The 15,084-nt window shown below is 38.1% G+C and overlaps 1 protein-coding gene across 17 annotated transcripts in view; it reads right to left on the reverse strand.

Moving 5' to 3' along the window:
* The window catches only part of ROBO2 (roundabout guidance receptor 2), a 663,916-nt gene that overhangs the window by 123,529 nt on the left and 525,303 nt on the right, over window positions 1-15,084 (reverse strand). For all 17 annotated transcript variants that reach the window (XM_090059886.1, XM_090059876.1, XM_090059819.1 and 14 more), the window contains 4 exons: window positions 14,900-15,071; window positions 6,594-6,799; window positions 895-976; window positions 133-298 (listed from right to left, as the gene is read on the reverse strand). In XM_090059886.1, the coding sequence (XP_089916012.1) occupies window positions 133-298; window positions 895-976; window positions 6,594-6,799; window positions 14,900-15,071 (626 nt within the window). The remainder of the gene's footprint in view (window positions 1-132; window positions 299-894; window positions 977-6,593; window positions 6,800-14,899; window positions 15,072-15,084) is intronic.

The raw sequence follows: 15,084 nt of genomic DNA on the forward strand, positions 1-15,084 counted from the left end.
CCATCAAAGATAAAGTCTTTAATGAGTTCACTGAATTTGAAAATGTCCATAAATATAACTCCATATCAGGAGACACTAGGGTTTAAACAAAGTTAGAAAAGAAAGAGATTAGAAGTGGAATAATTCACATACCTAAAAGCCTCAATGATATATGCACTAGCTGCTAGGCTTCCAGGGGTGCCTGGCTGCCAGGACAAAGTGACACTGTTCTTGGTAACATCTGTGACCTGAGGTTTGGATGGTGGTCCAGGAAGGTCATTTATATCATAATTTTTACTGACCGTTGCTCCTCCAGACTCTGAAAGGCAGAAATACAAAAATATTGAATTCTTCCCCCCGATTGTATAATTTTTGTTAAAATAAAAGAGAATAAAGATACAACAAAAGTATATTCAATTTAGTCAACACAACGGTACCAATCCATATTGTAGTGACTCAACATGTATCTTGAATTAACACATGTGAATTTAGTGCTACTATTTGGGGCATATATTTTTGGTTGCTGTGATGCCAAAGAAAGTGATAGGATGAAAAGTATATTAAGAAATAGTATGTTAAGAGATAGCGCCGCTCAAAAGTGAAGCTGGGCCACCTGGACCCATGCTCTGGCCAGCACAGTGCTGGTACTCGCCTCCCCTATCCCCCCTGCAGTAACCTGCCACACACTAAAATGTGCATGGCAGAGGTGTTCCCCAGGGAGAAGTAATGCACAAGGTGCACTTCCGCTACTTGTCCCTGGGTAATCAAATGTCCATGCTTATCTGGATGCAACCTAGAAGTCTCAATCCTAGAACCTTTTAACACAGGGATTTTTTTTGTTGACTCACAATGCTATAAGACAGTGAGCACTTTCATATTGTGCCAAGTGCAAAATAAGCTCAATATGCGACTTACCTGTCACCTCTAACACAGCACTCCAAGATGTCTCCCCACTGGAACTTGTGGCCACACAGGTATAAGTACCAGTATCAGAAAGCTAGGCATATAAAAATGGTTAATAACATTTTTGACGACCTGCTAACATTAACTGACACAACCATCTCCTTAACTATTTTTCCACTAAATATTTCTTGGTGTAAAATAAGAGAGATTTAGCCTACATTTTACAGAAGACTAAAGGACATCAGACATTTCTCAAATAATCATTTAATGGTGGCTTACTTTTAAAGAACTATAATAAGATTACTTGGTTCTAATAGTTGTGCTCTGTATTTTCTCTCACCACAGACAAGTTATTGTAATCCTCATATTGCTACTGGAACCAGAATTAGGTAGGGGCATTACAGAATATTTATTTACATCTAAAAAAGACTAATTTTAAGACAGAACTAAACTAGGTGAGTTCAAGAAATAACATATCAATTTAATTGTAAACATGACAATTTTTTTTTGTGTGAAACTGGTGCCCTAGCAGGTATTAAGTCTGTCATTTATAATCCTGTGACTGCCTAGACTCTTAGTTTCCAATCCCAGCAGGAATTCATTCTATCCTTCTATGGTAGAGAAAAAGATTTTTATGCAGTTTATGATTTGTGGGTCTTGCCAATGAGACCTCTAAACCATAGCATGAGATCTTAAAGCTACTTAGAAATCGACATTAAAGTCTTCCTGGAATTTTTCAAAAAGATAAGGTTAAATCTGTGTCCTGGGCCATATTTCTGTCTCCCCTCTCTTCTATTATGCAATGTGCTGTGAACTTGTTATTAAACTAGCAGCTGCATTTTGCCCCAGAAATGGCTACATTTCATTAGTAGTGCAAGTCTGGATGTTGTAAAGTGCAATTAGACCTTTTGGGATAAAAACAACAACAACAGTGGAGTGGTGAAAATGAAGATTATGATTATCCCTTTATTTTTTCAGGTGTTCAGCAGTTATTTGGGGAAATTGCTTCAAGTCACATCGGTGGTATTACAGTTACATTTCCCCCACCACTTCTTACATTTTTCTGTTGCACTGACGTATTTCCCTGGTGCCTCGTTATTCCACATTTCTTAGAGCCAAGGTCTATTGTGATTTGGATCTGATGATTGCTCCAGTGAGGTAAACTAAGATTAGTGGGAAACTGTAGGTGTTTGAAAGTATGGACTATACAGAAAAGCCTGTAACCTGCTGCAAAAAAAATGAATATAGCCTGGAGATGGATATGGAGCAGGGAGACTGCTGACTGTAGTGATACAACAGAACAATTACACTTTTTATGAGAAGCCTGCATTGAAGCAGCTCAGGGGAAAGAGGACTAAGTCCAAAATGTTTTAATGGCCTTTAAAATATAGGATATCTGTGTTCTGTACTATATGCAGACTGGAAGTGTAAGCAATGTGCTTATACCTTGATTATTCCAGAATAGGTGATGAGGAGAATCACTAAGATATTCTGTTCAATTCCTGCTGCTGTATAATTTCATTGATTTTGAACTTTGTTATGTTTTTATTTTGCTGGCATTTTCTGCTTTGAGCCCATTACCTCTGCAGTATACTACTGTTGTGGAAAGGGGATGGTTGGTAAATAGGGATGCAGATGAATTGCATGAATAAGGTTTGAATTTTAAGAGAATCCAACTGCCTTAAGAAAATGTTTTGAACTATTCTGACACTGGCTGAGAGATTAAAAATGTATAGGGGAGGTACCTGGGGAAAAAACAAAGGTGCTTGAGGTAAGACAGCTTCACCAGCAAGGCAGGGGAGCAATAGAACATTCTTTGTTATAGTGTTTTATTGGGTGCCTTCTGTGCTGTTGATTAGGACCATATAATTCCTAGTTACATGCTAATGGAAAATGTTTCTTAAGGCAAAGTTTCTAAAGTGCAGTTGTTTGTCACTATGTAGAAAATGTACTGAAGATACTCCACATCACTGAAGTTGTATAGTCAACTAAATATCCAGACTATGGACAAATTAGGCCTAAGAGCATTAATGTGGAATAGTAAGATTGTTTGCACTTTATTTCTTTGATGTAACAGAACACATACACAGGGAGAAAGGAACAAAACACAGGCAAATAACATCATGCCCATTTTTAATGTCCTGTTCCACCTCAGTAGTAGCATTCTATGTAGGTTATATTTTGTTCAAACTTTCCATGTGGCTGCTTTTGAGGATCAAACTGGAGAGAATTTGCTCCTTAAAAAACATTTTGAAATGTATAGGACCCTTCTTGGTTAAGTCTGCCATTTTACTTGCCACGCTTCCCACCTGGATTACCATATCTACTTGAATATAAGACAGCTCTCAATAATTAGATTCTCTATATAGAAAATATATTAATTTTATTATAATTTTCCAGGTACAGAATTGACTTATTGGAGGTTTGTTTAAATTAGTCTGCCTCCCACTGCTACAGCAGGGGAAATCAATCTGAAGGAATCAGGTGCTTCCATTATACCCCAACTTTTTCCTCCTGCAGCCCCTTCACCCTCTCCTTAATGTAAGACCCTGTTCTTCTTTAGCATATGGAAGTGAGGGGGGAATCTAAAAACACTGGGCACATCTACATGAGACACTTACTGCAAAGCAGACTAATTAGCTCTACAGTAAACATCTCACATCTACATCACATGTACACCTGTGATCCTATTAGGCCACAGGAAAATATTTAACTCCACAGCTGGATAATACCTCTGACTACAAATACTACCCCGCTGTGGAGTTTTCTTTACTCTGCAGCACCCACTGCACATGCAGCTGGGTGGGGCAGAAGGGTGGTTCAACGCAGGGGCTGCCTGATGGCTAGCCCTGCACTGGAGCACCCTTCTGCAGCACGCTGAGCTGATGCAGTTGAGGGTTGGCAGGCTGACCCCCAGGCCTCTTGCCAGCCAGGGTTGCTCCAACTCAGCTCAACATACTATGCTCCCGGGCACATCTGTAAATGTGGTGCGTGGGAAACAATAAATGCCAGAGTGATAAGTGCCAGCGTTTCTTGCTTTGATTTAATTACACGTGTAGATGCGCCCACTGACTCTAAAATAAACATACCTGTAGTAATGTATATATAGGCCAATTACTATAAGGCTTAGATCATTCAGAAGTGATACATTTTACCATTTTTGGAAACTGCTGCAAGGTTTAACACAGGTACTCTATAAACACACTTTTAAGCAACACTTTTGTACCTACTTAGAGAGAGTATAAACTATTCATTATATTAGTTCAAAGCCAAAAGGCTTTACTATACAGTTCTTTGGGTTGGGTCCCAGCAGAATCAAAAGCATTTCAAGCCATGGTGACCCTATAGCTCAGCATTGCTCAATATGTGTTTGTACCCCAGATAATCCCCAGAAAGGATCCGTGAGTTAAATAGCTCCCCACTCATGCCTGGAACCATGTTCTTTTCATGAGTCCTGGGATCCTCCAAAAATTTATACTCAGATGAAGGAGACACAAAAGGGGAATTTTATCCTTACCATTGATTTAGGTAGCGAAGTGCTCAAGAAACATTTATTTTATTCATTTTTTATTCACTCTTGTCTTTCTCCAAACAATGGCACATGGAGAGAGTATGTGGGTACATAGTTGCTCTAGGGTTCAATGTGGTAACTGTGGACTGGGTTCTCCTGACTAAACCTGGCCACAAGTCAAAGAATAAGGACCGTGCCCATTGGACAGCAGGATGAGTGGGTCCTCAAGTTTCTATATGAGAAGGGACCATCTTTCCCAATATCTTGAATGCTTGTATGATGGCAGTCAGAACATTTTTTTTAAAGAGTGGGGTGCTAAAATCCTTATTAGTTGTTGTGGGATAGGAGGAACTAACTGTAGCCTGGCCCAAGATTTAACAAAAAACAGATCTTGTTGGGGTCGGACTGAAGAAAGAGTTAAAATCTTCCAGTTTTAGATTTATTCATAAAAGTGAAGCATCTAGATTAAATAAATTTATGGTGCTGTGTCTTTCTTCCTGGTACATCTGACTCAACAAAGCACATTACTGCAATCAGGAGATTTAAGAAATGTCTTTCTGAGCCCTTAAGGAAAATGGGTATTAGAGAATGAGCCACTTAGAGATCAATAAAAGCTCCATGTCATTTAAAATCACACTTAAATTCCTAAGTGTGCTGTGTTTTCTTCCCCCTCCTGCCAGTATTTTTTTTTCCCTTTACAGATCATGTGCCACTAACAAAGAGATTAATGTGCTGGCATGATTCAACACCTATTTTACTGCTTGCATGCAGACAGACATCCCACAAGCTTCTGCCTCATGGACATTCCACAGAAGTCCATCATTAATGCCCTCCAAGTTTGTTTGAAATCACTAAGCTCCCACCTTTAATTGCTGCTTTCTAACACTACTGGGGAATCTTGACTATTCAAGCGCACTCTTTAATCCAGCTTGACAGTAAAAATGCATTAACCTTCATGGCCCAAACTCGCCTTTAGCCCAGAGAGGAAGGATAAATTGTTTACCCAAGGAAAGCTAGCATAATTTTTTTAATAAATTCCATTTTCTTCCAAGGAGGTTAACAATTCATTTATGATCACTGATTAGATAGTGACAGAAAACAAAACTGCAGTTTGTTTTTTTGTCCTACATGGCTCTACTTAATGGCACTTGTGATAAAAGTAAATGCAAGCATTTCTACATTACCACTGGTAAAATTAAGTAGTTCCTGAAATTGTTTATTATTTAATGTACATATTAAGTATATTTGCCTAAATATGACTATAATTGAGGTATTTACATGTTTGTGCATCTCTTATATTGATCTGTATATCTTTTAAATATATAGATATATACTATACAAAGGTTGCCATAAGCAAGACATTTGCCAGCAAGTTACAGCACTGCCGTACTTGGAATACGACAATCTGTGGACTCTCTCTGTATACTAAGGAAGACATAATTGCATTATCTCAATACCTACACATTAAAAGATTGGTATACGTTACCTTTTGCATGATGACTTCTTTAGCTGTACGTAGACAGATAATAGAGGATCATGTCAAATGCCCTAGTCTGTGATGCCCTGTGGGCCCTGACACACAATGCTCTATCATCTGCTCTCCACTGCTTCACAAAGAGGGCATGGCTAGACTGGAGGTGTTAACACATACTAGGACTGCTGCATTTGGCAGAATCTGGAACAGCCACACAATCTGATGAAAGGTGGGTGAAGAATCCCCAGAATCAGTGATATAGAGGCAGTTCCAGGCCACTTTCCCAGGTCCAATATAAGGGATGTAGTAGGGAGAGTGTGTATCCAAAGGCCTAGTGAACACCTACACTCTCTGGCATAGATAGCTCTCTGGTCAGCTAGCACAAACAAGGCTCTGAAACTTGTAACATTGGGTGAACTTGCCTATGGCCTTGGGATTAGACAAGGTGTAGAAATGGTAGCCTCCTGAGTTCAGCTTTGCCAGCTCCCATGGCTGGGTAGTACACTCTAACATATTTTAACTAAATCCAAATGTGCTAAAATTGGCTCCGCTTTACAAACAGAGCATGTTTTGTTGTTTAATTTCACTGGCAGAGGTTCAGTGAAAATTTGAGTAGATATGTTAACTGTAAAGGTGAGGCTGCCTATCTGCTCGACGAGGGCTCATCACTAGCTCAGGAATGACCAAGCCTCATTTGTATAATTTTCATTTGTATAAAGTACTCACCCGTAGCATTTTAATTTGCAGGGTCCCCTGATCCTGTATGGATGTTCTAGGATCTCTGCCCAGGAAAGTGAATCCTTCCTTTAACCAGCTAATAACTGGAAGTGGGTCACCAGTCGCCTTACATTTCAGCAAAGCTGTCCCATCTATCGCTAATGTCTGGTTGACTGGCCCCTGAAGAATGATGGGTGGAGGCCTGTCTGTTAAAACTAAGTGAGAACACAAAACATTATTATTTTTTTTTTCCTTTTTAGAATCACATATAGTAGTTAGCATCTCATTTGCAAGAACAGACTTGCATATGTTTTTCAGACAGGCCAATACACTATTTCACTAATCAGGAAAACATTAAAAAATATGTGCTTAGATCCTGTTAAAGCCAACAATAAGCATGTGCTTAAATCCTTTCTTAAATTAGTATGTCTTCCAGAATCAGGGCCTAAAAGTGGAAGGTTGGTTAAAAAAAAAAAAAAAGGTAACACAGATCCCAATTAACTTTATTTGGTTAGTTAAAAGTGGATATTGGATCAAAATTTCCTATTCATGCTCCATCAACAAATATTTTTCAGCTGAAAACATCTAACAGTAAAATAAAATCTTTTCATAATTCTGAGCACCCTAACTGATTGCACTGCTCTCTCCAGTGGGGAACAATTCCAATTTAATCAAGCTGTCTAGCTGCTTACTTATCAAATCATTTCATCACCTTTTAAGACCATGAACTCTGCTATTTTTCTCCTAATATTTTACATTTGCATGCTTGAAATTTTTCATAAAGGACTCTGTAACCAGTGAGTGCATGGCTGCCTATAAGCCTCATTCTGCTACCAGTGGGATATCTAGAAAATAAGGTAAATGCTTATGTTCACTTTTCTTGCAAGAACAATTTTTCATAAATAATTCCGCTGTTGAACCTATTCCCTGTGCCATCTGTTAAGCAGAAAAAATATATACGCCTTTGTTTCTATAGGACGGATTTAAACAAAAAAGAAAGTAAAATACAAGATCATGAACAAGGGGCTAGATTCTTTATTGTCATCAACCAAGTCAAACCAGCATAAAATCAGTGTAAACATATTGAGAATCTGTCCTCAAATGTTTAGTTTCCACATTGATACTGTTTTAAATCTCTGAAACAAGACTATTTGGCATCTGAATGAAAATATTCTAATAATTGGAACCACCTTCTTTGTGGGTGTAAATTGCCATCGTGGATGTCATTGGCGCTATACCCCTTTACACTATCTACACTTCTTAGTCAATGCATTTAGCATTTTGATTTCTCATAAGAATCTTCATTCCATATACAGTTTAAGAAATAGGTAAGGGTTAATAAGAACTAGAGTTCTTCACTCCGCCCTTTTCGCCTCCACAAAAACTGTTCTGGATCTCTGATGTAACAACAATCCTAAGCAGTTTTCTTTATATGAGAAGATAACCTGTAATTATACTTTGGACTATGATCTCATCAAACTTACTGAAATTGAATATTTCACATTTAAATAAAAAACTAATCCAAATGATTTATTATTGTACAAAATGATAACTGCCCTGGAAATTCTGAAATGCAGTACACTGAATTCAGAAATGAAATAGGAACCAGTTTGACACACAAGGGCACACAATGGGATTCATTTTCAATTCAGCATGCGCTTTTATATTTCAGTAGTTAAGTAGACATATCACACAACTGTTGATGAGTGCCCATGGCTTCACACACATTTTCAGATGATCTGGGAGAATTTTCCTGGGTTTGTTTTCCTAGTAGAAAAACTTACTCAGAGATTCCTGAATAGACATGCTGAGCCACTGAAGAGCAGAGAGTTTGCAGTGCTGATGCTGAAGAGCCAGAAGCCCCCTATGCACATTTCAGCATGTTCTGCAGACTCCCTCACTTGGCAGCAGGGCACAAGGCAGCCCTGATTGTCTGATTGAGATTGCTCAGGCTCAGCTTGGGTCCCCATGCAGCACAATGTGGAAATTATGAAAGGGGCACATTCTGCTTTCTGCTTGGCTGGAGCAGTATAGTCCAGCCCAAGCAGCACATTGTCTGCCTGGGAGATGCAGAAACAAAGAACTCTGGGATGCTAGAGGGCTGTGCTGTGGCTTCTCTCAGAAGGAAACATGACATCCACTCCCCCAGGAGAAACTATCCTGGGATAAATTTAACCCTGGTTGTTCCAGGATTATTTTGCTCCAGGAACATCATTTTTTTCTCTGAGAGAAAAACCCTTGACATCTATACACTCATAGTTTCTACCTGGAGCACAGTGACTTTCCAAAGAGAAATTGAATGTTTGCATGTGGTCTCTAATGCATGCATTTTGAGATATAGCATTTTGGTCACAGTTTATACCACAATTGTAGAAGTACATGTTATACAACAGAACAAAAGAAAATACTTTTAGCATAAGTATAATTGGGGAAGAGATATCCACAGAAGTTCCCATTTAGATTTTTAATGCAGAGCAATGAGTCTTTCAGTTTTCTAGTTGAGTAGATATGGATTTAAGAATGAAAACATATAATTGCTTACATTTATAACTATACCTCTTTAGTTATTTGTGGAAACTAATTCTCTTTTATATGTGTAGCAATGAAGGCATTTTAAAAGCCTATTGCATTTTAGATATTGCTCTTTGGCATCTAATTAGTTTTTTTACTGTCCAAATGAGTAGCTCATAATCCTTTAAATAGGCTTGATCAATAAAGTAATTGAAAGTCTCCTGGCAAGAAGGAATCTTCATTTTCAAGGGTGTTATGGGTGAAAAACTACTACAGGTTTCCATGACACTATAGGCTAAAGGTTAAATGAACACTTAGGGTTTCCAGTGAACTGTGAACAACTGTATTGTCTTCACAACTATGACCTGTAAATCTTCTGTAAAATATCTTTAAATTTTCCTGTTTTTGTCAGTTATTTAAATAAATAATCAGGATCCCTACCACATAGGTCTTGTACTGAACAAGAAACTAAATCCTGAGTAGCATTTTTGAAAGAAGTTTGCATATGTATTAACACTTATCCTATTTTAAAGATGGATCAATACTACAATAAGTCAATGAATAGTTACTGTAGCTTTATTTTTTCCCAGTGTACAACTTCTGTATTAATTTTTTATTAACATTTGTGTGAGCAAATTTTACTGGTATGAATGTTCATGGAAGGTGAATTTCAAAGCCATATGTGCTTGTATTCAGTGTTCATTGAATTTAAAATTTGTATTTGAAAGCATATATATACATCCATGCATTCTGGCTAGAGAAATCAGACCATACATCTTATCTGACCATGGCTTAGCAATACAACTTGATTTCTGACCAGTGGTTTGAGTAAGGTGAATTTTTTTTTTTTGACAAATAGCTAGCTTCCTGACCAAAAAATGTAGTTTATGCTTGACAGATGCTACTTGAAAGTTTCGGCTGAATACAGTAAAGCATTTGGGTCAAAAGGAAAACAATTCAGAAATGCCAAAGTGAAGCATTTCTGAAGGAAATAATTTCAGTTTCTTACACAAATTCACAAGAGGAAGAAGCCACCGCTCAGACAAAAAAAAAAAAGGAGGGAAAAGACAATTCAGCATTTCCCCTGTAATGTCTAGAAAATCTAGGCTTTGGGACACTCAAGTCCAACTACCTTCTTTTGGACTGAAACAGGGATTTGAATGCTTTTTAATAGAAAAAGCAGCGGGCAGCAATATGAATATTAAAGTTTAGAATTTAGAATCTTGGATATGCACACGTGCCTAGTTTCGTTTGGGGAGGGAGTAGTGCCACTCTGTCACTATGCCAGTTAGATTGATTCAGTCTCATTCTGGTGGCCACTGCGTACAGCATGTTGAAAAAAAAAAATCTGAAATGTTATTGTTCTAAGTTAAATTGGCAGTGACAGCATTTTTTGTTGGAATAATGATTTTTACTGATTGTGAAAACTCATGCAGGCACCTGAATAAACCTTAGGGGGCACCATGGTGCCCATGGGCACCATGTTGGGAACTGCTTCCCTAGATGGTATCTCCTGAAAAGTTGGATACCCTACTTCAAATGAGGTAGAGAAGGACTCTTAACTACCAGGTAAGAGTCCACCTTCTCTACAACTTATTTGGTTTTGTGAATGACTTCAAATTCTCCCTATAATCCATCTCTTTTCTTTTATTAAAAATGCCTAGAAACAATGTAAGATAAGTTTTTTATGGGTTCACTGAAAATTTGGTATCTAATTTGATTCTTTTCAATTCTTTAGCTTATCCCTCTGACTACTATGGGTGCATGAGCCCAGAGGCTGCTCCAATGTGCTGTAATTACAGTGCATCAGAGCAGACTCAATTAACTGAGTCTGCTGGGGTATGGTAATTACCATGACCCAGCTAGCCACCGTGTCTTGTGTACCAGCATCCCCACACTTCAAAACGGCGGTGGAGGTACATTAGCTAAAGGTCATTGGATGAGCTTTGAATAAACCGCCCCTGCCGCCATTTTCAAGTGCAAGGACACTGGTAGACGAGATGCTGTGGCACACTAATTAAAACACCCCTGAGCCCCTAGCCACACTCCCAAAGCACGTGTAGAAATGCCTTGTGTGTGTATGTATGTTAGAGGAACAAGGCAAAAAAAATAATCAAAATAACTGAATTAGATATAATATATAGATATATATATTTACTACTACTACACACACACACATTGGCAAAATCCAAGTAGTGGTTGTGCATAGTTACAGAGAACTATTAGGCAGTAAATTCACAGGGTTAAAAATGTATGCAGTGGTTGGGAACTTCAATCAATAAATATGAATAATGAATAGGTTAAAAAAATTGAGATCTACTCCTGAATATTCTGAGCAGAGAGAAAGAGGATAAATTTATGGAATAAATTACTAATTGTGAATTATTCTCTCCCTCTTTTTCAGTCTCTCTCTCCTCTCTCTCTCTCTCTCACAGACAGAGACAAGAGACAGAGACATAGACAGACAGACAGACAGACAGACAGACAGACACACACACACACACACACACACACACACACACAGAGAGTTAGGCTGAAGTATTTAGTTAATTTGCATGACCTGCTATTATAAGCCTGTGCATTGCATATTTACTTTTGCTTTTGAAAATGTTGCACAGACTGTCTTCATTTTTAAAAATGATTTTACTTTTCCAGATGTGAGTTAGACAGTGGATTTATGTGCTGGTCTTTCAAGAAGTACAAGATTTGAATTTCAAATATACTGAAGGCTCTTAGCACAGTCCATAATCAGCAAAATTATCACTCAACTCAGCACATTTCATCACAGCTAGTAATCTCTTCTCATATGAACACTTGAGTTAAAAATATTTCCAGTGAAGACTTATAAGTGCAAAAATGTAACAACTGAAACACTTCTATATACGGCATAATTAAGCACTTGTTTTTCTGCACATGACATATGTTTTCATTCTGTATTGGAATTTCAATTGGTTCTAAATTACTCTGGATCAAACAAAAATGTGTTCGAAATGAAAATGATGGCTCGCCACTATTATTAAATCATTAACCAAACAGAAAAATTCTGGGCTATGAAGTAAAACTGAAATCACCAGCCAAAAACTGGAAAGCTAAGGCTTAAATATGTGGCTAACGTGCACTGTTTATATTTTAATATATTTTTAAACCGTGAAATTAGATTTCTCTACCGTTAAAATAATTGACTTTCATAACTTCTACACCGCATCAGCTGACAAAGCCTATTTAGACATTTATGGCTAATTCCCCAAGTATAAGCAATGTCAGAAATTATCTACTATGCAGTGGAATATATATGTATGTGTATATATATATACACACATATATACACACACACACAGCTTGGGTTACAGAGTGCTCTTTTTGCATTTTCTTAATAACCTCTCTCTACTCTTTTACTGGAGAATAATCTTGGATTATTTTGCAATCATTGTACTGCCAGTCAGGTTCTGGGAAATACTGAAACAGGCTGTTTTTCCAACCCTTTAGTCATCCAGCCAATAGTTAATGTTTTCTGTAGGTTTTCAGAGTACAGAGTACCTGAGAATATGACTAATTTGAGTTGAGTCTGCATTTTGGCATGAACACCTTAATGAGCAGTTCTGTTGACTGGTTGCAGGAACTGATGAAAAATTCAGAAGAGGTCAATTATGATTTCCATTCTCTCTCTTACATCCATACGCATGCACTCATGCATGCATACACACACATGCACACAGAGAAAAAGATGAAGATGAAGATGGACCAGAGACCTTGTCTGTCGAAAGGAAGAATTTCTCATCACTGATATCCTTGAACCTGGCTTGCTCTTTTCGGCCCCTACTGCAGTAAATCTCTGCAGCATCAGCAGGTGCAACCATTAACAGCTCAATGTCCTCTCAGCCAATGTTTGTATGTTCTATTTATTCCAATCTCAGGCATGGCACTGAATCAGGCAGTGCCATGGACAGATATTAAAAAATACTGCCTTTCCATTAATTTTAAATGACCTTTTAATCTACATGTAAATTTGTATTGTATGAAAATGCATCATTTTGTCACAGGGAGTGAGAGAAAAGGAAGACTTAAAGAGGTCACAGAGGGAAGGTTAGCCTTTAATCTGCTAGAAACTACTTTGCAGAAATGCACTGGGTGCTTGTAAAGATGCAAAGATAGGGAAGAAATTATCTCCCCCTGTCATAAAAATATAGACAGCTTTTGGAAAACAAAGAAATGACATCAAATTCATGCTTAAACCTCTACAGCTTGTGCCTGAATCTCTCTACCTGTCACCTGTGATGAATATGGTCGTGTGAAAAGCCAGATTATTCAGAATTAGACATCTTTTCAAACTTTCATGGTGCAGGCAGGTCTCTAAGGGAGCTGTAATAGTAGATCTGTGCATATAACAACATTTTTAATGGTAAAGATTCATCAAAGTCTGTCAGGAGATATTTAATGAATCAGTTAAGATAAGGAATAAGGAGGCCAGTGAATACCATAATCTGCCAGGCAAAGTGGAATTTCTGGGTTTTTTAGTATATACTGCCCTAGATCCATGACCAGAAATCACAAAGGAGCCAGCATGATTCATGGGAGAAAATGGAAGGGTAGTTTGTGTGCTCTGGCAGACAGGCGGGAATGCATTTTATGTAGTTTTCTAAAATTAAATTTTGAAATCCAAGTGATAAATTGAAATGTGCTGTTTTTTTGTCAACCCTACCACCTAGGTAAGTATGATTTACATGAATTCCATTTCTGTAATATTTGCATACTTTTCCACTTCAATTAATTTGTTTTTAAAACACTCCTCTGAAGTAGGAAATACCTTTATTTACACAGAAACTAAAGGCTATTAAGTTAGCTTATGGAAATCAGCATTGGTCTGTTGTGTTTAGTATAGCTATGCCAATGCTGCTGAGCTAAGCATATGTCCCCAAGTCACTAGCCTAAGGTAACATAAAAAGTCTGTGGTCAAGCAAGAAATTGAGCATATTTCCAATGAATCCCAGTTCAGCCCTTTTACTACATAAACACTCATTGCTCAATAACTTAATTCTGCATTAGACTACAGCAGCTTCAATTTCTTCTTCAGTATAGTAAAATATGTCCCTTTTCAGGCTTTTGTATTCTAAGTTGGTATGTTCTTCCATTTCTACTTTTAGTTTAAGGGGTTTTCAACCCTGCATCCCATGTCTTTGTGACAAAGTGGGTGCATCTACCTGAGGCATTTACTGCAGAGCTAATAGACATCTCATGTCTATACATGCATATCAGGCACAAGTCAACTAATTAACTTCACAGTGGGACAGTATTTGTAAATACAAGTACTATCCTGTTTCACAGTCTTTAACCCTGCAGCAACACATGTGCAGATGCTGACAGGGCTGGCTGGGGCATAAGGGTACTTCAGTGCAAGGGCTGCCTGCTAGCTAGCCCTGCACTGGAGCACTCTTGTGCCCCAACCAACCCCTCTGCTGCACACTGAGCTCAGTCAGAGCCTCCCTGGGTTGGCAGTCTGACCCCTGCAAGCTCCTTTCCAGCTAAGCCTGCTTCGCTTCCAGGTATACATGTAACTGCAGCACCTGGGAAGCAATAAACTCTGGCATGAGAAGTACCATAGATAATTGCTTCAACTTAATTGTACATGTAGATGCACCCGGTGGAGAGCATTAAGATTCTTTGTGCATGGCATGTAATCTATAGTTGCTGATATGATTAACCTGATCTCTTTTCTCTGTATCTGCAAGATTTTTAATTTTTTTCTGTGCTATTGGTCAAAAGCAGGACAGCAAAAAACAAATTGAATAGAAATTTTCATATCTCACCATCAGTGACTTCCAGTTGAGCCTTTGCTAAAATGCTTCCTGCAACCGTCAGTGCCTGACAGATGTAGTAGCCTGCATCAGACCGTTGAATGTTGGTAATAGTGAGGTCCCCTGTTGGTGACACTGAATACCTACTGTTGGGTTGGAGAGGCTGGTTTGGAAAGAGTAGATTCTGTAAAGACACG

The sequence above is a fragment of the Crocodylus siamensis genome, chromosome 1 (assembly GCF_052110815.1).
Source record: "Crocodylus siamensis isolate JL-2025a chromosome 1, ASM5211081v1, whole genome shotgun sequence".
Classification (NCBI taxonomy): Eukaryota; Metazoa; Chordata; order Crocodylia; family Crocodylidae; genus Crocodylus; species Crocodylus siamensis.